This window comes from Bombus vancouverensis, chromosome 16 (genome assembly GCF_051014615.1).
Source record: "Bombus vancouverensis nearcticus chromosome 16, iyBomVanc1_principal, whole genome shotgun sequence".
Lineage (NCBI taxonomy): Eukaryota > Metazoa > Arthropoda > Insecta > Hymenoptera > Apidae > Bombus > Bombus vancouverensis.
In genome coordinates this window covers 8,729,735-8,749,878 of record NC_134926.1, presented here as the reverse complement: position 1 = coordinate 8,749,878, position 20,144 = coordinate 8,729,735, and the positions used below count along the sequence as shown (strand labels likewise).

The window sequence follows — 20,144 nt, the reverse complement described above, 5'->3', positions numbered from 1 at the left end:
TAGAAATTAGGCTTTCTAATGATTTCTATCCTATATGATAAGTTTATTATATGTTATATTATATTATATTATACATTAGTCTAGACTGATAGATCTATCTACAATGGATTAAACAGGAAACGATGGTTATTTAACGTGACAGTTAATAGTTTACAACTCATAACAACTCGGCAACTCAACTCTCGATTCCTCACAACCCGACTCTTCCCAACTCGACCCTCAACTCACGACTTGACTGCTCACAACTCGACTCCCCACCACTCGACTGTCAACTCACGACTACTCGACTCTCCACTCACGACTCTCCAGATAACAACTGCCAGGTAACGATCACCCGGTGAAAGCTCTCAGTCTCTTTTAGCCTAACGGCAACCCAACCCAATCCAATAAGAACGCAACTATGATACGTCTGTTGTTATATGTTAGGAAATACCAGAGCTTGGAAAACAACTGAATTTTTCTATTAATAATAGAAATGAAATTTAATTCAGATATATATATATATGCGTTGAACAATAACAAGTATTTTCGTGCGTAAGGTGAACTTCAAAATGATCTAAATGTAAATTGGCGCGAAAGATCAGCGAGTAGAGATTCTCCGAGAAATTCTTTCTATTCTTCGTGATGACAAGCGCAACGCAAAACGAACAGTAGGGTGAAATTAAAAGGGGAGTTTTTCCTCTCGGATTTCCAGCTGATAGCGGTTCTTCCCTTGGATTTCCAAGGATTGGTACGTGCAGAGTTAATTAGTAGCTCGTTCGAGTCTGCTTTTTGTCGATTAACGTTAATCGCGATCATAAAATTGATATTCGCGATTACGTAAAGCGTTTATGAAAATATCGTGCGCGCTACGATACGAGAGTCGGAAAAATTCCAGTTGCAAAAATATTTACATTGGAGAAAAATATTAAAGAGTATTATACAAAAAAACGTTTATATCGTATCACGGTGCAACTGCGTGTATTCCAACGAAATGTCACGTAACCCGTTTCCGCGACTCGATACGTCCCTCGTGTGTCGAATTTAAACGAAACATCGGCGAAATGTAACAGCAAATAATTAATTTTCCTCTTTATCGTTCACCTGCACTCGCGCTAATTCTCCTTCCAAGCTAACGGATTTCGTTCACGCGTGAAGGAGAAAGTTTCATAACAATTGTCCTAGAAACGCTAGATTAACATAATTTTCTATAAAATTAATCATTTTTTTATAGAATCCACACGAGAGACGAGCGAGGGTCCCGGTGACCCAACTTCCGCTGCTTCGACTGAATCGAACTATCGTGCGAACGAAAAATAATAACGAGGAATGTAGTTGACGAGCTCGTGTACGAACTGCAATTACGTAAACTGTTCGTCCCCGAAAAAATTCGATAAATTCGGTAAACAGAGTCCTACGTTTACATTTACAAACATACGCCAGACGCGACCTTATTTTCCAGCAACAGCTTGTTTCGTGTGGTAATAGTCGCTCGCCAACGTTCCGAGAAATTGCTGCAACTGACCTAACTGCACGTTCGAACTGAACCTTAGCTACGCTCTTATTATATGCTTGTAACCACCGACGAGCATCAATCCGCTTATGCCTTATGTGAACGTCCAACGATAAGGTACGAACGGTAGATACACGCACTTATAACGTCAATTCACATCAGAGACCAGGCCACACACCGCGGACAGGATGGCACCCGGATGTCTGCAGATTCTTGGTACCCTCGATAGTCTTAAGTACCCACCAGGGGTCTTGGCATTTTCATAGTTAAGGTCCTTCGCACCAAGCGAGTATTTCCTGTCTCAGATTTCCCTTTACGTTTATTGTTTACCACGTGTTAGCTTAGAAAGTTGGTTTCCTTCACATCCGGTACGTTCCGTTAGCAACTTTCTCGCGAAGGCGGCTAAAACCCTTCCTGGTCTACCAACCGTCTTATTATCCAATCGGAGACGGTGTCTACTGCCCTCGCTTCCTTAACCAAAATTGTCATCGACAAATCCGATAGTCCCGTGTCCTTAGACACACCCACCCTTAGCCCTCCTCAGACATGGTATCGCCAGAAAGACTCACTTATTCTGTATCCTTAGAACAGTCAACATATCTATACCGGTCTCTGCCCTTGTAACAGTCGCGTACTTAACGTATCGTTGTAGCTAAGTCTCGCATAACGTGGTTGGAGTGAATTGTGATTTATGTTAATTCAGCGTGTGTTACATTGTGATTGCCGAATTCGTAATAAAGTTAAATTAAAACAAAATTAATAGTGTTACGACTCAGCCATTTTATTTCATCAGCCAACCTTTAAGTTTACGTGACACACTGTACGACACGCTGTTACGCTTCGCAGCTCGTACAAGTTCGTAAGTATATCGCGGTTATTACGCGTGTAGCGGCACACGAGTCAACGGAACATGTGAATCGGCACAGACTCGTATTACCGTGCCTTGGGACACTGTAGCGGCAACGCTGTAGTCGGTTACTGTACTCGACAACAAAGCTTTTCTACGGTTTCGTCGGTACAAAGTATATCACCGAAGCGTAATGTGCCATCGATATCTCTACGATCCTTTGGCCAAATATTTGGAAGGAGATGTGGCAACGTGGACGCCTAACGAACGCGTGCGTAGTGGGGATATCGAGGGGCGACGGAAACAAACGAATCAGACGAAGAGAACAGCTGTTGGAATCGGGAGTTGTACGTAAAGAGTAAACACCGCCGGGTATTTCTTTCGCACTCTACACGTCCCACGCCAAAATCACCTCAATACCAGCGTTGTTTTGGTTTGCTAGCTTCAAAGGTAAACAAACTGCGGACAAAACATTATCGCCGTTATTTGTAATCGTCAATCGGAGTTACATTCGAGGTTTTTATAATAACGCCGGTACCGTTAAAGCGATACTATATAACGTTTTATCAAATCGAAAATTTATTAGAACAGAATAACTATTTTATGTATAACATAATAACTTGAAGTATTAACGAACAGTGCTTTATTCTCTTGTACGTCTGAAAACAAGGATGAATTTGTTTTATCGCAGATTCGTGCATTCAACGCACGTTGAACTTGTCGATGGGTGACTTATTTCTTCGGTTACGAAGAATTAAAAAGTCCGCGATGGAAATGTCCGCGCGCAGATTTTCTGGCGTTGCGTGTGTCCGACGATTCTATTGTTAGAAAAAACGCGCGTTATCGATGCAACCTAACTCGGTCTCTCGTTGCAGCCCAGGCGGGCCTGCTTTTTCAATGGCCGGCAGAATCGATACTTCAGCAAGTTTTTCTTCTTTTCGAAAGGGCGGCCGGATCGAAGGTCGAACGGTTCTGTCTGGTAAAATGTGAGCAGACTCGAGAGAGAAATTGGCCAACCGACTGGGGAAACGGGCGAACAGGACACGCCACTGTGTTCCAGCTATTTGTTCGTCACTGCCAAAGAAGTTTTTCGAATTTTTATCGCTGCGCAAATTTCTACGCTTTAGGTGCTGTTTCCAACCTAACCTTACTCTGACCTTCCTAACCTATCCCATAAATCACGATTGCCTGGAACAATGGCAAAATTTCGATTTCAACGATTTATTTCATGGTGCAGAAGGTTAATACGAAACGTCTGAAGATTAGAAAAGTATCAACAGAAAATATCCCAAATAGATGTTCGTTCGTTAATCGCTTTAAACATTCGTAAGAAATCCGTAAGAAAGCGAAACCTAACCTAAAAGAAAAGCACTCGAAGAAAACGGTAGGGTTCGTGCAGAAGATCCTGTCCTCGAAGACCTGAAGATTATCATTAATATGATTAAATGGGCCATCAATTATAACGGTTTGCTGGGATTGGACGAGAATGGCGTAAGAAAATGCAGCAATGAATAAGATAAGAAGCGAAAAGAAGATGTTGAGCGGACGATAGACATCGACGAGTAATATTAATGACGAAAGTTAGCGCAAGGAATTTGTTCGACGATAAATACCCTTTTACGACCGCCACGATCACCTTGGTATCTCTTCTTCTTTTCCTTTCTTTTCTTTTCTTTTCCTTTTTATTTTTTTATCGCCCCTAGCCGCGTTTCAAACGCTCAAGAGGAATTCCAAGGGGCCAGAGTGGAAAACTTTCGCCAGAAGAATCTCTCTTGCTCGTGTTTAATGCGAGCAAATTTTTAATTGGCGAACTTTCCCAGAAAATCCGACATACAGGAAATCGTTCGAGTGCCGAAAGATTCACCTGAAAACGAGAATACCTGACATTCCTTTGCCTATCGAACTGGAAATCTTTCCGCAGGAATTAACATTGACTAAAGTTAATGCTAATACTCGTCGTGTAGCTGGAAGATGGTTCAACCTCTTGAAAACGAAGTTTTGTTAGCACGATGGCGGCCATCTTGGCGCGAAAATTTAAACGACCGAAATACGAGATACTGGATATTGCGCAAAACGAAGCAAAGGTACATCAGATTTATTTGTGCAAGATGTTGCAAACGGAATTGGAAGCGAACGCGATTCGTGAAAATCTACGAAAAACGGTTCGGCAACTGGGCGCGGAAATTCAAAAAATCTACACGTAAAATGCCAATTATTCCAAAGATCGATCGAGAAAACCCGAGAATATCGCTAAAATAGTGTTAAACACGTGGTAAATTGGACTTGCTATTGCGCCGAAGTCGATCAAATTTAGATCGACGATTCGGCGGGAAAATTCAAGCGGTCGAAACAGGACAGCGAATATCTGACGAAACGGCAGGGAAGCTTGAAAAATTCGATGGACAAAAGGGTGTCTGAAATAAAACTCGACGCAAACAGGTGTTAAATTAAGCTGTTCCCGTGGCGAGATCTCGTCAAATCGATAAAATTCGTGGAACGTTGTTTGTCGCTATCGCGATCCCCTCGTCGCTTTCGTAAAGATAAGCCCCAAGTGCTTGGCTATGAATAGGCGCCCTGACATTTAATGAGTCACGTTTTCTTCGGCAAATCTCGAACAACCTTCAAAGTACCTAGACTTTTCTTCGACTCATTAACGTGTCAAGGAAATCAATTTCGATAATTATTGGCGGCTAAGTATAGCAACGCGCATGCCGACGTCAGCTGATTTCGATGTGCCGTGTTCCTGGCGAACTGGAAACGTTGTTAAAGCGGAGAATTCAATTAACTACCGGGCTCTGTTGTATCGGTTATTTCCCTAATTTCCGCCCAACTCCGTACCTGTCTATGCAGTTTACGCTAACTTTTATTATTACTGCCATTTCCCACGAAATCTTCGCTAAAAATTAGACACGAAGTGACGATAACAGCGGGCCAAATTGTGCTACTTCTGATATTCCTATTATTGTTGTTATTATTTACTCTACATACAAATTCTATTTCTTTGTTACTTATGCATGTTCTGTATGTATTTATACGCGCTTTTTACATGTACGTCGTCTCTTCTATACATACAAAATGGCAGAGAAAAGTAAGTGGGTTGCCAACCTAATAGTACCTTTTTTAAATATACAGATTTTTATAACTGGGTTTTGTGAATCGTTGAGAAATGAAATATTTCATGGTTTCTTGGATGTTAGATGTTAGGATATTGGACAATTTTCTTTTACACTTACGATTTTATCTTTTTTTAATTTTTCCCCATGGCGGCTGGTGCAGACGACACGAGTTTGTAGCGTCTCCAAGACGTTCGAATGTCAGCTACAAGAATACGTAATAAAAGCTGGAGGTATCAGTTTAAAAATTTGACTGTCGCATTTGCAGGACGCTTCAAAGTCGTCGCGAGATGAAATAGATGAAAGCACAGAATGTTGTAGCGTCTCGATACCGCACGACTCTCGTCCAAAATATTTTATCGCATCGTTCGTATTTTTCCAGATATTTCAACGTTCCCAGCTAAACAGGGCACATCGTGTAAACGTATATTTTTTAGGGCTCGGTGAAATCTGATACGTTAGAAAAAAACGGGATAAAATACGGGGAACTACAAAATAAAATACGACTATTTCATATGCTGCAACCTCGCATAGAAGCAGGACCGTGTAAACAAAGTGTAGTGCACGTAACTAATAAAAATGTGCTTCATAGTCAACGCGCGAGCAAGAAAATAAAAATCTATTGTACGATCATTATATTTTTATTTTTTATATATATATTCTTCGACCATTGGCATACACGCGAATTTTTCATAGAAATTCGTTTAAAAATACAAAAAACATAGAGCGATATATTTAACGTGTTCGTAAGTAATGACGCAACGCGTGCGTCACGAGCATCTCGAATTCGACACCTGAGGACGCATACGTGTGCGTCATTCGTCGTTATCGAAGAAATTTGCAACAAAGAAGTATGCGTATTCCAGTAGCCAATTTAGTCTAATTAAATTGGTTTAGAATAGTGAAATTAGTTGATAGACGCATGGTCCCTTGGATTTATCTTTCGAACGAAGGCGATCGTGCAACTATTTCATTTCACCGTGACAATCGCCTTGGATAAAAAAAAAAAAAACATACGATCAACGTTGTTTTCACTTGCGACTTCGTGACCCTCGCTTTGTGTCTGACATCTCCTGGGTCGCGGCCATTGTTGCACGCTTGGTTGATGGGTTCCCTGGGACCCAGCCTACTGCCCGGATTTGGCTTCTGCTCGCTTCTTCCTGTTCCCTAAACTGAAAATGGCAGCAGGGTTTCTACAGGAATCCCTGAAGCGAGTAAAAGCCTCCCCAACCCTCATATTCGATACAACCATAAAGATAAGCTCGCGTATTGATCGAAAAGTCACACATATAAATAAGATGATATTGCCGTAGGCTGTGATAGCGGCACTCAAGATACAATCAAGGAAATCATCTGGAAATCCTGAATGGTAGCGAAGGAACAGCCTTCTGACGATGTATTGGGTTGGCGACCAGCTGTTAATGACAAAATCCACGATCGCTTAATTGCCAACTCGATAGAAACGCTTGGGAAGAAGGTGTACGCGCGTTTTAAATAGAATCTCAAAAGACGTGTGAGCACGTGTCTTTCGACGACTGCGCGAGGCACCTGAAATTCGTGTAGGAAGGCAAGACGTATGTTGAATGATATTTGGGGTTCGACGTAGGAGCGGGAGAGAAGGAAGAAGGGAAGGCGAGGAGAATGTTTGGTCCAGGGCTTGCTAGAGGATTCGGCGGTAAGGGTTAGGCAACGTATATTCTTCCCTCAGCCTCCAGAGGTCTATGACGTGCGAAACTTTGCAAATAAGATTTCCTAACGGCCTCCCTCTCCCAGTATCTAAGGCAGCGTGTGGTACGTAAGCCTGGAGCTAGTGCTGCCCACTGTACTACGATGCCTCGCGCGCCTACTTCCCCCTCCACCTACCGTTTCTCGATATACGTTCGTCAGTCGTCGAAGAAACCGCGCGACGTTAAGAAGTCATCAACTGCGACAGGTTAAATTTTGTTTTGTTATTTAATTTGTGCTTTACTATTTGTCCAACTGGACGTTCGGTAAATTTTTCTAGCTAACAGGCTAAATGTGATTAAATATGGCGTTTACTAAATATCGACGTTGAATTTATACCTTGAAATTGAATTAATTACGGATTAATATTATATATTCGAGCGAAACATTTTTCTATCATTTCTGAAAACCTACTTACATAATTATGTTCGAAAGACGCAAGTCAAACAATTTGGATCCGGGAAAAGCTTTGTTTAAATTGAACAAGAACTTGATTTCCAATCGGTCGAGTAAATTGTAAATGATTCAGAAGGGGAAATAAAACGGATAAATGAATCTTTCTGGAAACATCGAAGTAATTTCCGCGGTTAATGATAACAGTTTTATAAAACGTTTCGTTTAAGTCGTTAAAACGTTAAGTTTTGTATTTTTTTTTTTTTTTTTTTGTTTGAAATAACAAACCGACTAAGCTTCTGTATGTCGTTTAACTGGCGCGAAGAAGCCATTCGTTAACTTTCTTCATTTTTTTTCTGTCCGAGCCAAGCGACGAATAACGGTAGAATGGATTATTATACTTTCATGGATTATACTTCCCGTTTGTCGTGGATTATTTTCAGTAATATCTCTTAAAACGTCCATGGAATTTTCCAGCTCTCCTCTTAGCCCATTCTTTAACGAAAAATTACCAGCTGCGAATTTTCACGAACCAACGAGAACCGGCTTGCAGATTTACATAATCTTCTGCAAATGCTAAATTTATGTTTTTCATCGAGTGTGCCAACATTCCTTCCAACTTTTTACATCCACGCGTGAAATATATCAAAAGTATTTATTTCTCCTTATGATTTTCATTATTTTCCTCGTGTTCCCGTAAAAATGCAAACACGCAAGAAGCTCCATAGGACTGTGGTAGCCTAAAAGGCAGCATTATATTTTCAAGGGGTGAAAATTCAATGGCTTAGAAGGTCGAAGCTTCGCCAACCTTTCTTTACGCCATGTTGGCTTTATTGGCCTTGGAAAGTTGCACAAATAACCAATCTAATAGGCAGATATCGGTAGGAAAATAGTCTACCACTCAATTTTCTCGGATCATGTTTTCCTTTTTTCTTTTTTTTTTTTTTTTTTATTAAGGCATTAGCGTCCCATCGACATTCGCTTCATTTCTCAGATCTTATTTTTTTATCCGGCAGAATTCTTCTGCAGTAGCACGCCAAGTGCAGAATAAACGCGGGACGATAAACACACGGAAACTTGTTTGTTTTCGTTTCATCGGATGAAATTCAAACCGATGCTTCATCGTCTGGGCGATACACGCGTTCGGATTAACGCATTTATAGCTTACAATTTGTAATGCTGAATTGAATATCACATATATTAAACAATATCACGTGTAATACTAATTATTCGTTAATAATTCAAACATCGAATATATTGCAGGAAAATACGATGAACAAAACATAATACTCGATAGACGCTGTTTCATATTCGCTGTGATATCAGATACGTGATGACGTAATACGAGTTGCTCAGGAGCCACCACTTTCTTCTCAAAATGTCTGCATTTTAATAAATTCCAAAAATAATGTCGTGCTTATTTTTTATTTTGCAGTTCACTGACTTGGTCAACTGAATTGGTTTGCATAAAAATCTCGAACATGTTGGTTTATCAAAAAAAAATTCAGTTTCCCTTCTCGCCAAATATTAGGTTGGCAACTAAGTGATTGCGGATTTTGTCATTAGGTGGCAATGACAAAATCCGCAATCACTTAGTTGCCAATCCAATATTAAAGAATACGACGTAACAAGATTATGGAAACTCATAGAATGGCAATCGTCAACTTCCCTTTGATCATCGTAGTACGCAAGAACTCTTGTTACCGGTAAAAGAATCTTCTCGCCGAACGGATAATCCGAAATTGTCGAAGCGTACGTTGGTGTGAAAGTTTTTTATTACTCGTGCACGCGACCCGACTGTACCGACTGAGAATTAAAACAATGGAAATAGGGCAGGCTAGCCGCTAGTTTCGCAGCGCATGTTCCATAGAATGCCGTTATACGCGTTCCAAGAGGCTACACGTTCCAGCAAAAGCAATTTTCGTGAAATGTTTCGCCGATTGTTTGCTGCTCGCTATTCACCGCCGAGAGTTTAGAAGCAGAAAGTATATAGAGAAATGAGCTAGAGCAGGCACTTTCAATGAATGTATTAGCAATTAGTTGGCAAGTAGGGGAAAGCGGTAGACCGCGTAATATCGGCTTCGAACGAACCGTAACGTCAGAAGTGTCGAAAGCGGAGCAGCTCGAGTGGATCGAGGGTCTGAAGAGTTTAAACGAACCATTGTATCGCAGTTTAACCGCATTAAACCGGCCTGTTTAATATGTCCAATCGAAAAAGCCAACCCCCAATCGATTCCGTGGCACAGCCTCGTTTTATTCAACCACGTAGTAAACCGAGGAAATTACAGCGACTCGCGAATATGTATCCCAAACACCAGGCGAAACCGCGAATATTGTTATTCCTGAAGGTAATAACGGTACAATACATTGTAGAGTATTGCGAAGCGATAGTAGCAAAGATCTGAGGTGAATATGTCGTTGTCCGTGATGATTGTGATTGGTGGCTGTAGATGTCATAGATACAGCTATATTTTCTTCCTATTTTAGAATCGTGGAAGAAAAAATCGGACTTCGGTCGCCGGGATTCGATCCCGCGTTCCGAACGATCGTAACCTAACGCGCTAACCACTGCGCTACCGTCGTCCGTTGGTTGTTTGTGTCGAGTGGCGGTATTTGCGCTATCGAGTGCCGCCACAGATCTACTCGCGAAATTATCCGAACGTGTTTAGAACATTTTTAGATGGACAGTTCTCCGAACTGTTGTAACTTCGTCGCCTGAAATTTCTCGCTTGTTCTTTTCCACCATATTGACAAATGTTTCGGGTAGAATCTGAACGATTTCAAGGGCGACGTAACGCGAGACGTATCATATTTCGCGACGCGCTCCTCCAAAACGCTTAATCGATGCGTTCGACAGTGTCGCTTGAACGATACGTTTGAGAGTTCTGAACAAGCTGAGCTCTCGGTTAGGAAACTTCAAGCGTAATCGCAACGATCGTGTCCCGTTACGGTGGCAACGAAATCTCAAAAACTTTCGTACAACGCGCCTAATATATTCGTGGCAAGATTTTCTGATAAAATGGTCGGAATCCTTTGGTGCACCAGAGTATCACGGGAAACGATTCAACGGCACAAGGAGAAATTTGGATATTTGACACGAGACTGTGGGAACGCAAGTGGCAGTCGTTTCGTACCGACTGTGATACGCGATACCGTATCGACGATGCGGGTCGATGATAGCGACGGTAATTAGCCGTTTCGTTGCTAAGTCCAACTGTAGTCGTGATCCGTGAAACTTAATCCGATCCTACTGTTCGCTCCACTCTGGCGAAAGACGAAAAACTCTTTGTCACGATATTGCAAGAAGTTCACAAAACGTTTCGCTTTCGTTTCCATAAGTTATTCCACTGTTATTCGGTCGTTGCAATAAATAACCTCGTCAGGGCCTTAAATTTCCTGCAAAATCTTCCAGAATTTCCAGTACCTGCCATTCCGCAAGACGTGCAAAAAGATCTAATCCCGTTGACCGAAACTTGGGAAGGAATCGTTCCCCTGACATCAAATCGAATTTCCATATGGGGAAAGCTTCTTCTGGGAGAACGTTTCCTCTCGTTGAACGGAACTTGCTTGCACGCAACATCAATCTGAAGTTGCAGCCAGCAGCTCTGCAGCGAGACTCCATGATGAAACGAGTTCGAGTTCGGCAAACGTCGTCGTTTCGACAAACACCAGGCAACAAACACGAATTCGTTCTCCCGTGTACAACGGCGAAACGTCCAACAATGACGACAGAGAGAAAGAACAGAAAGCACGTCTGGTTCTCCTCGAGGCCATAAGTCGAGTACTGCATCGTATGGGGACAAGAGAGAAAACAGGAAGCAGAGGGCGCTCGGCAAACGAGCAAACCGCTGTTTACCTGACCCGGCTGTTTCCGTTTGCTTTGCGTGACGACGCAAAAGGATAACGTTCTTGCTGGAATTGTTCGGAAGAATCCGGCTTAACGCGTTCCCTGTCACGTACATCGCGTGGTCTTACTTGTCCGATGATTCGTTGAGGTTAAATTCGGTTCTTTGTCGAAGTTAACCCTTACACCGAGAACGTTCTTATGGTATTGTTATGGTGTTGTCTTCCCCGAAGATTGGAAACTTCAGCGATGCTAAAATTATATTTGGCACATCAGAAACCTGAACACCGTGTATTGTTTCCCATAATGACTTCTTCGAGTTGGTAGGTTAGGTTACGTTAAAATCTTCGGTACTGTGGCGTTCAAGAGTTTGGAAACCTTTCGTAAAAAGAAGGAGAAAAGGGAATATTTGGGCAAATGGTAGTGAATTTAAGCATAACTTTTAATGTTGTTATCGATTATTGTTAGAGAGATACTCTGATACGACGAAGAAAATAGGGAAAAATAGGTGAAATCATAATGGATTCAAACGCAATTTAACTTAAATCGAATTGGATTTAGTTTGGATCAAGGAAAATATAATTTGTTGTACTAAAACTTTGAATGAAAAACTGCTTAAAGAAATGTTATAACTTACATATATATTCCTGAATTTTTGCTAGATAGATGAAAGACAGTCTGTGGCAATAAAATATAACCTAAAACAAATTTAACTTACGAAACTGATATAGGTTTAAATATGGCAGTAATTCGCAAGGCAAGCTCCATATAAACTAGGTTCAAGTCAAAGATACCTTAAAACAGCACGTTTGGAAACTTCAAAAATTTATGAAAGACAATCTGTCTTAATAAAACGTAACCTAAAACCGCTGTAAGAGGAGAATTCTTTGAAAGAATGACAGAAATTTGGTTACTCGAGGAATTTCTGACAGATGGAGGAAATACGATTCAGAGTGCGAGCCTGTGTTACAAATGTATTCCATTTCCTTGGTATAACGACTCGCTTTTCATTCCACGGCCATTACCAGTTTTCCGGGAAACGAGGCCGTTCGGTTACAATATGTTAAGTACGAATCTCGAAATTGCAGCTAGCACGCCACGGAAACGTTGAATATACGTCCAGCAGTAAATCGTAAGCAATTTCGTTGAAGAGAGAGTAAAATCGATTTTAGTGTAAACAGGTGCAAAAATCTCTTCGGATAAAAATTTCCCTAGAATTAACTCGAGTTTAGTCGTTAACAGCTATCGTCGAGATGTCAGGTATTACCAACATATCAATACTATAAATTACAATCTAGTTAACTTTTTCCTATTTGAAAAATAGATAAAGTCAAGCAAATGCGATATAATGTATTAAAGTCTAAGTATACTAAGTATACTAAGTCGTGAGTATTTCAAGGAAATTATCGAGATTATTGGTCAGGCACTGGTCAGCGACTTTGTTCTTCGACAATGCAAATCTAGATTATTATTAACGATCACATGATGAAGGTTATGTTCTATAATGTGCACGACCTATAGGGTGTTGCAAGGGTTCCCTGCATTTCTTGAATTCCTCTTTTTGGATGTATGTGTGCGTTAACCTCTTTATTGCTGAGTATTCCTTGTTGCAAATTCTTCTCATCGCTGAAACTCTTTTTCGGCTCTCCTTTTTTTCTCACTCTTTTTTACACGTGTTTGTATATATCGCCATTTATTTTTTTTTCTTTTTTTTATTGTCAGAGAGTTAAAATTCCTTTCTGAAGTCTTTACATCGCTCCTCTTATCGCTACAACGTTCCTGTTTTTACTATTATATACGTTTGTCCCCTTTATCAGTGAAATTCCTTTCCTCTCAAATCCTTGCATCGTTCTCCTTATAACTACAAATTTCTTTTTTCATATCCTCATATCGTTTTTTCCCCGTGTGCCTTCCCCCTCTACAAAAGTCGATTTCCTTTATCGTTAGGTATTATCCCAGCAATCTTCCCCGTGACAGGATTGTTCTCCCCAAATGTGAAAGTTTTTCCAACTTCCAATTTCATCACCGTAGAGTGTACCCCAGGAAGTCCTTAGGATAACAGATTATTTCCCAACTATTGATCCAGGTGGATGGAGGACACTGTCCACGGAACTACTTGAAAGCCAGAAGCCAGCACACGTCCACAGCAGTCAGGAACGATTTTAGAAGAAGTGACCGCTAGTTGGCCGCAAACTAACCACAAGATGGACGCCGTTGTTCGTGTCAGATACTTGTGACCAAAGGATTATACGACAAAAGCTGCAGATCTACCGGGGAGGTAGGCTATGTTATACCGTGCTGCTGTAAGCTTAAAAATATTTACTGCCATATCTTTCTAGGCAACCGTCTCCGCTAAAAGCTAGATCCTAGTATAGCTCAACTCAGCTTTTGCTAATTGCCTGATGATACGACACGAAAGCTGAGGATCTATCGGATAGTTAGATTATGTTCTGCTATGCTGTGGTAGGTTTAAAAATATTTACCGCAATATATTTTTAGGGAATCCTCCAAGCTAGAAGCTAGATCTTAGTGTAGTTCAGTCTAGCTGTTGCTCATTGTCTGGTGACACGACACGAAAGCTGGGGATCTATCGGAAAGTTAGGTTATGTTCTGCTATGCTGTGGTAGGTTTGAAAATATTTACCGCAATATATTTTTAGAGAATCCTCCAAGCTAGAAGCTAGATCTTAGTGTAGTTCAGTCTAACTTTTGCTCATTGTCTGGTGACACGACACGAAAGTTGGGGATCTATCGGAAAGTTAGGTTATGTTCTGCTATGCTGTGGTAGGTTTAAAAATATTTACCGCGATATATTTCTAGGGAATCCTCCAAGCTAGAAGCTAGATTTTAGTGTAGTTCAGTCTAGTTTTTGCTCATTGTCTGGTGACACGACACGAAAGCTGGGGATCTATCGGAAAGTTAGGTTATGTTCTGCTATGCTGTGGTAGGTTTGAAAATATTTGCTGCGATATATTTATAGGCTACCATTTCCACCAGTATAGCTTCGCTTTCAGTGAAAACGGTTCCGCATATATGCATGGAAGTAAATATTTCTGAAGCTAGTGTGCCATAATATAGGCTGGCTTAGTTCTCGAGCGGGTCCCCAGCTTAATACTAGAGCAGCTTTGACGTTTAAATATTCTAGCACTCGCAGAAATCCGAGAGTTTTATGAAATGAACGATAGTCTTATGAATTTGAATTCTATGTGAAAAGGAAGCTGTCCTTAAACCTTAGTGAGTGATGCTTGACCTGAAAAGCATCTGCATGGTATTTCCAAGCAGAGCATTTTTAATTTAGCTATATGTAAATATACTGATTTTCAGCAATTTATTTACATTTCTTGATGTTCCGGGGGATTGTTGGTAAATTGATCGCGATACTCAATAAATAACGCAATGTTGTATATTATTAAGTATTTTCTATAACAAAAGAATGCTCCAACTAAATTATACAAACAGTCGATCGAAACAAATATTATTATTTCCCTATATGCTGCTTCTATCATTTTCCTATTATTTTCATGTTATATTTCAATTTCAATTTTATATTATATTATTTTTTCAAATGTTCGTCTAAATATGAACATTGCTTATACGTGTAACGAACGCTATATTGCTGTAAAGCTTTTCAATAATTACAAATTATATTTTCAATAATATATAGTTATTAATATATAGTTTCGTTTATGATTAATGTCTTAGTATAAGTGAACGAGACCCAAGCCGTATATCCGGCAACTTCAACGACGTTATATGTACACGCGATGCGAAAAACCGATTATTAAGCCGAGAAGGTGGAAAAGTTGCGGCTAATACGGCAACGATACGCGTGCAATTAGCACGCCAGCAGACGATGCAATTAAACATTTAACCGTTAATTCGTCGGGCCGATATAATGACTACAGCGTTGCGACGAGTTTATAACAAGTTTCACGCCTTGATTTCAACACCGGTCGTGAACGCCTCTCATCTTTCCTGTGTCTGGAATGACACATTATATCGGATAGGTTATATCTTCATCTTTGAAGGTTCTCAATCTCTTTTTTTAAATTTAGTAAATGTAATTTAATTTGGTAAATATATATTAATAATTATTGTTATACATATTTAATATATATGACTCTACTTCATTTTATTAATTATTATTAATTATCAGTAAGGTTGTTGATAATAGTTTTAACACGAATAATGTTAGTAAATTCGTACAGCATACTATAGCATAGTGAAGTCCTCGCTGTCGAATATGATTGGATCGATTTATCGTAAGTCAGAGGTAATTAAAAAAATTCGTGAACATCCTGAAACACGTATGGCATAGAATCTGTTAATTAACGTGGTCGCCAAAATTTGAAAGAACACCGCAAAATTTTTGATTGCGTAAATGATAAAAATGGAAAAGTGAAGAATTCCGTACAATCTTACGCAGGGGAACCGACACCAACGATCGTAACAATGAAGTTATCTAGAATCCGAGATTACGCGTAACCTAACCTCTAAACTTCGAAAGATGTTACAGTGTCTTCGATTGCATAGATCGTGGAAAGAAAAAATTGTTAAAGATTGTTCTTCGTGATCTAAGGTGGACAAACCGAGGGTAACAACCGTAAAAACGAAGTTAGAAGGAATCCAGGAAACTTGGTGCCCGCTCGAAGAGGCGATCAGATTTTCCACGAGGGCCGGAAATCGTAGTGGAAAGACCATCCAACAAAAAGGAATCGCCATCGCGTATATTTCTTTCCCTCTTTGCCGTTCGATCATTCAATTTCGACAGACAATGAAGTAGTCCATACGGGAAGCGGAAGTAATCTGAGGACCGGCCTTCCATTAAAATCTGGGTCAGAACTCTTTGCTTCGTTCCGGCGAATCGACGTTTCCAATATCCGCGACAGGCAATGGTTTCCCTAGGTGCGAAATTAAGTTGTAGAGAACGAAAAAACTGCACGATAAGTTCCGTCAGATGTCCCTGTCACCGTTACGACAACCATTCCAATGTTTAATTCACAGCTCTGCTACTCGATAAAGTTGCTACATTTTTTAACGAAATTGACCCATTTGAAAATATTTACAATAGCAAAGAAATGTTCAGAATGTTTGACGATGTTTGAACTCCACGCTTCGCTACATTTCATCTCTTATCTGAGCCCTATATTAGACTGTAATTTGAGCTCTACCCTGTATCATAACTTGGACTTTGCACTACGCCATAATTTGAATCCTGTGCTATACCATAACACGAACCTTATGTCACACCATAATTTCAATCCTGCACTACCGACCTATCTATTGGATTGGCAACTAAGCGATTGCGGATTTTGTCGTTACAACCTGATGATAAAATCCGCAATCACTTAGTTGCCAAGCTAATATTTGGATTCGTTTGCTGTTCGCGTTTGGTCAGATGTCTAGGTGGTTTATAGCGTAATAAATTATCTTTCCCTAGCACAATGTTAAAGATAGAACACGTGTGTTTCCGTTATTGGTCATCTAGAAGTCTGTCATCCATTGTCTCGTGTTGTTTCACCACCTTCTGCCGTCTTTCCTGTCACGAACCACAGCTGTATCACGCTCACACCATATATTTCCTGTGCGATGTGTTATAGTGTCACATTAATGGATCGTGATTTAGAAGCACGTCTATCCAACAACGAAGAAAAGTAGACTTGTAGAAAATCTCAGATTCTTCTGTTCTTCGATAAATCAACTGATTGGGAGCGTTACTACGGAAAACCATTTCCAATAATTGGTGTTACTGATATTATTTATATCATAGCAAAATCTCGGTCAGATAAGCAGCAATTATAGTTCACAAAGTTCCTATAGGATATCTTGTAGATATGCAAACATCAAATTCTAAATCAAATACGAACGTCTAAAAACTGGTCCAATTAACAAGCAACAAAGGCTTTTGTTCTATGGTATAATGAATGCTGAGAACTGCAATGGAACGTAAAACTTCAACAACTGAGATTTCTTGTTTGGCTTTTCAAACTAGGAAGAGAAGACAACAGGTACCTGGATGAGCGGTTTTATTTAAACATTCTATCGATACTGTGTCGTGGACCAAGGGAAATTGACTGCTGTGTGTCTGCCACAGAATGGGCATTCTTCGTAGAGTGACCATTGCAGACGGGAAGCTTCCAAGAAATTCTAGATTTTAGGAACTTTTAGTTGCCTTTTATCTTTGATCGACAAAGCCTCAGTAATGTGATCTCACAGAAGCATCGAGCAGGCAAGCAAATTCTCTTTAAAGCCCCACCACGAACAACCATGTCATTACCACATATTTATGGTAATTCTTGTCCAATGAAATGTAATTACACGTACTTATTAATATTTCACTATAGTTAGTATAAAAAATGTCTAAGTAAGTTAGTATAAAAATGTCATTTTACTCGATACTCTTTGTTTTCTATCCAAGTGTCTTTAAAAATTGTTGGTCAAGCACAGTAAAAAGCACAATAAGAAAGACAGTCGACTATTCTTAGACTTCTACTCTTCATCTACTCAACAAAATTGCGGATAATGGTTCAAACCATGCACAGCTGATAATAATATAGAACCTCGACAAATATCACGAAGAAAGAGAAAAATCTGATCCGCCTGAAAGAACCAAATGAATTTCAGGTGACTCACCGCGACTGAATTGATCATTATTCGCGATCACGCGCTCCGCGTTCTTCCTGGCGATGTAAAACCACTCGCTACTGTTGCTCAGATACTTGTACTCGATCGCCAGGTCCTTCACCAGAATTCCATCTTGGTCCTGAAGTCGATGAGCAAAGGGACAGTAAAGCCAGTGATCTCCGTACTGCAGCTTGTCATAGCAATTCCCAGCGGCGAATATATCCTCGTCAAACTCGACCATCGACAAGACGCTAGCGTGTAACAGGTACTCCGAGGAGAGCATTACGTCTGGCGCGTATTTCCACAGTCTGGTCAGCATGTTGGCCCTGTTCACCGCGAGATTAGCTTCCAATTTGAACCTTTCCTGAGCATATTGGTCCACGATTCCCTCGCCCAGGTTCAAATCTGTCCCAGCGGTGCAGTTCTCACCGAGAATATGCTGATTCTCGATGATACGAAGGAACCTCGTGACGATGTCCACGTGGACAGGTTCCTTGCTCGACTTCCCTTGGTCTCCGATCTTCTCGTATTCCTCGTAATCTTCATTTTCCGAATTGTTCCTGTCTCCGATCATGCCATAGTCGTAAACATCTCCCGATAGGACGATGTCCTCGTCGTCCAGGTCTTTCCTGTCACCAAACGATATTCCATGCACGATGTTCCCATAGCTTTCGGTCCCATTGCCGGCAGTTCTGTTAGAGATTTTAAAGACTTTAAACTTGTTTCTGCTGAACGTTTTCTTCCACTTGTATAAAGAATCGTTTCTGTGGCGCACTCTCCCTTCCTTTCTCTTGTCGGACCCAGCTTCCGATAGTCTGGTGAGCAGCTTGTCCAATTCTACTGTAGATCGTTCGTCGATCGTGCCCGACGATCTCAGATCCTGGCCTGAGATCGTGTTAGAGCTTTCACTCTTGCTCCTAGACCGGTCTGAAATCGAAATATCCTCACTTTGAGATTCATTGTCTATCTGCTCAGCTCTTCTACTGGATCCACTAAACACGTACGAGGACTCGGTATCATCTAGCTTCACCTGTCTCGCGAAATGACTTCTGGATCTACTGTGTCTGATTTGGGTGACTGGTCTTTCTATGTTAGTTTCCAATTTAGATCTAAAGGAGACCAACCGATTCTCAGGCTCCTGCTGATTGTCATCCTCGTCCGGTAGCGTGTCCTCCTGATCTTCTAGCTCCATCGAAGGCTCCGTCACGCTTTCGTGCATCTCCAGTTTGTCGACCAGCTTTCGTTCGATGAAGGAAGGTCGATGGTTCTGCTGGTGCCGCAGCAGTTCCTTGGGCCTCTCGATCTGAGCCTCTTGGTCAGCGTAGCCGGCCAGCCCAGTCCAAAGCGTGCACGTGAGCAGGACGAGCGCGTACCAGCCGCATAGGATACTCATCTTAGATGAGAATTCACGGCCATCAAGGGCAACGAGCTGTACAGATCCCGGCCCAGTCACGTCATCCGGACAGGAGCCGGGATTGCAACGCGGCTACCGTCATTTCCGTCACGTGTTCGCACCACTACGTTCCACTAGGCTTCTACCGATCCGAAATTAACTGCCACGTTTGTCTGTCGCATGTTTCTCGCGATAGATTCACCGAGTCACGATCGACCATCCGATGATCGACGATTTGCACTGTGCAGCCACGATTTCGGCACTGTTCTAAGAGACTTTCGAGTTTCTTGGAACAGGGACCACGGTTTCTCGCTGAAAATGTTCATCTTCTTTTCCAAGACAAATTATAGGGAATAATCGAAATCGAGTTTTAGAGAGTTTAGTAACGTTCGAGGGGCTGTTTCAGGTTGGGTCATCGGAATTTGAACAGTAAATATCGGTTGTGTCGTGAGTCATCGCTTCGAGCGACGCCGAACCGAGAGGATGACAGCGTTTTCGAGCGAGGGAGCGCCAAGATCCACTCGCGCTCGCACGCGGCGCCAGACTGAGGGTTGAAACGAACCAACCCCCGTGCTACGACGCGGTTACAACGCGCATGCCTCACCTGGATGATTTCGTTAGAATCAAATTGCATCTGTGTTTTCTTCGGATACGTGGCACGGATCCGTGTAAAACAGGGTAATCGTTAACGAGCAACTCGACAGCGTTCTTCGT

The 20,144-nt window shown here is 41.2% G+C and overlaps 1 protein-coding gene across 1 annotated transcript in view; it reads right to left on the bottom strand.

Annotated features, from left to right (window-relative positions):
* The window catches only part of LOC117161503 (metabotropic glycine receptor), a 157,867-nt gene extending 138,437 nt beyond the window's left edge, over nucleotides 1-19,430 (bottom strand). Inside the window, exon 1 of the mRNA XM_033343084.2 lies at nucleotides 18,047-19,430. Coding sequence (XP_033198975.1) covers nucleotides 18,047-19,430 — 1,384 coding nt within the window. The remainder of the gene's footprint in view (nucleotides 1-18,046) is intronic.
* Between the last annotated feature and the right edge of the window lie 714 nt (nucleotides 19,431-20,144).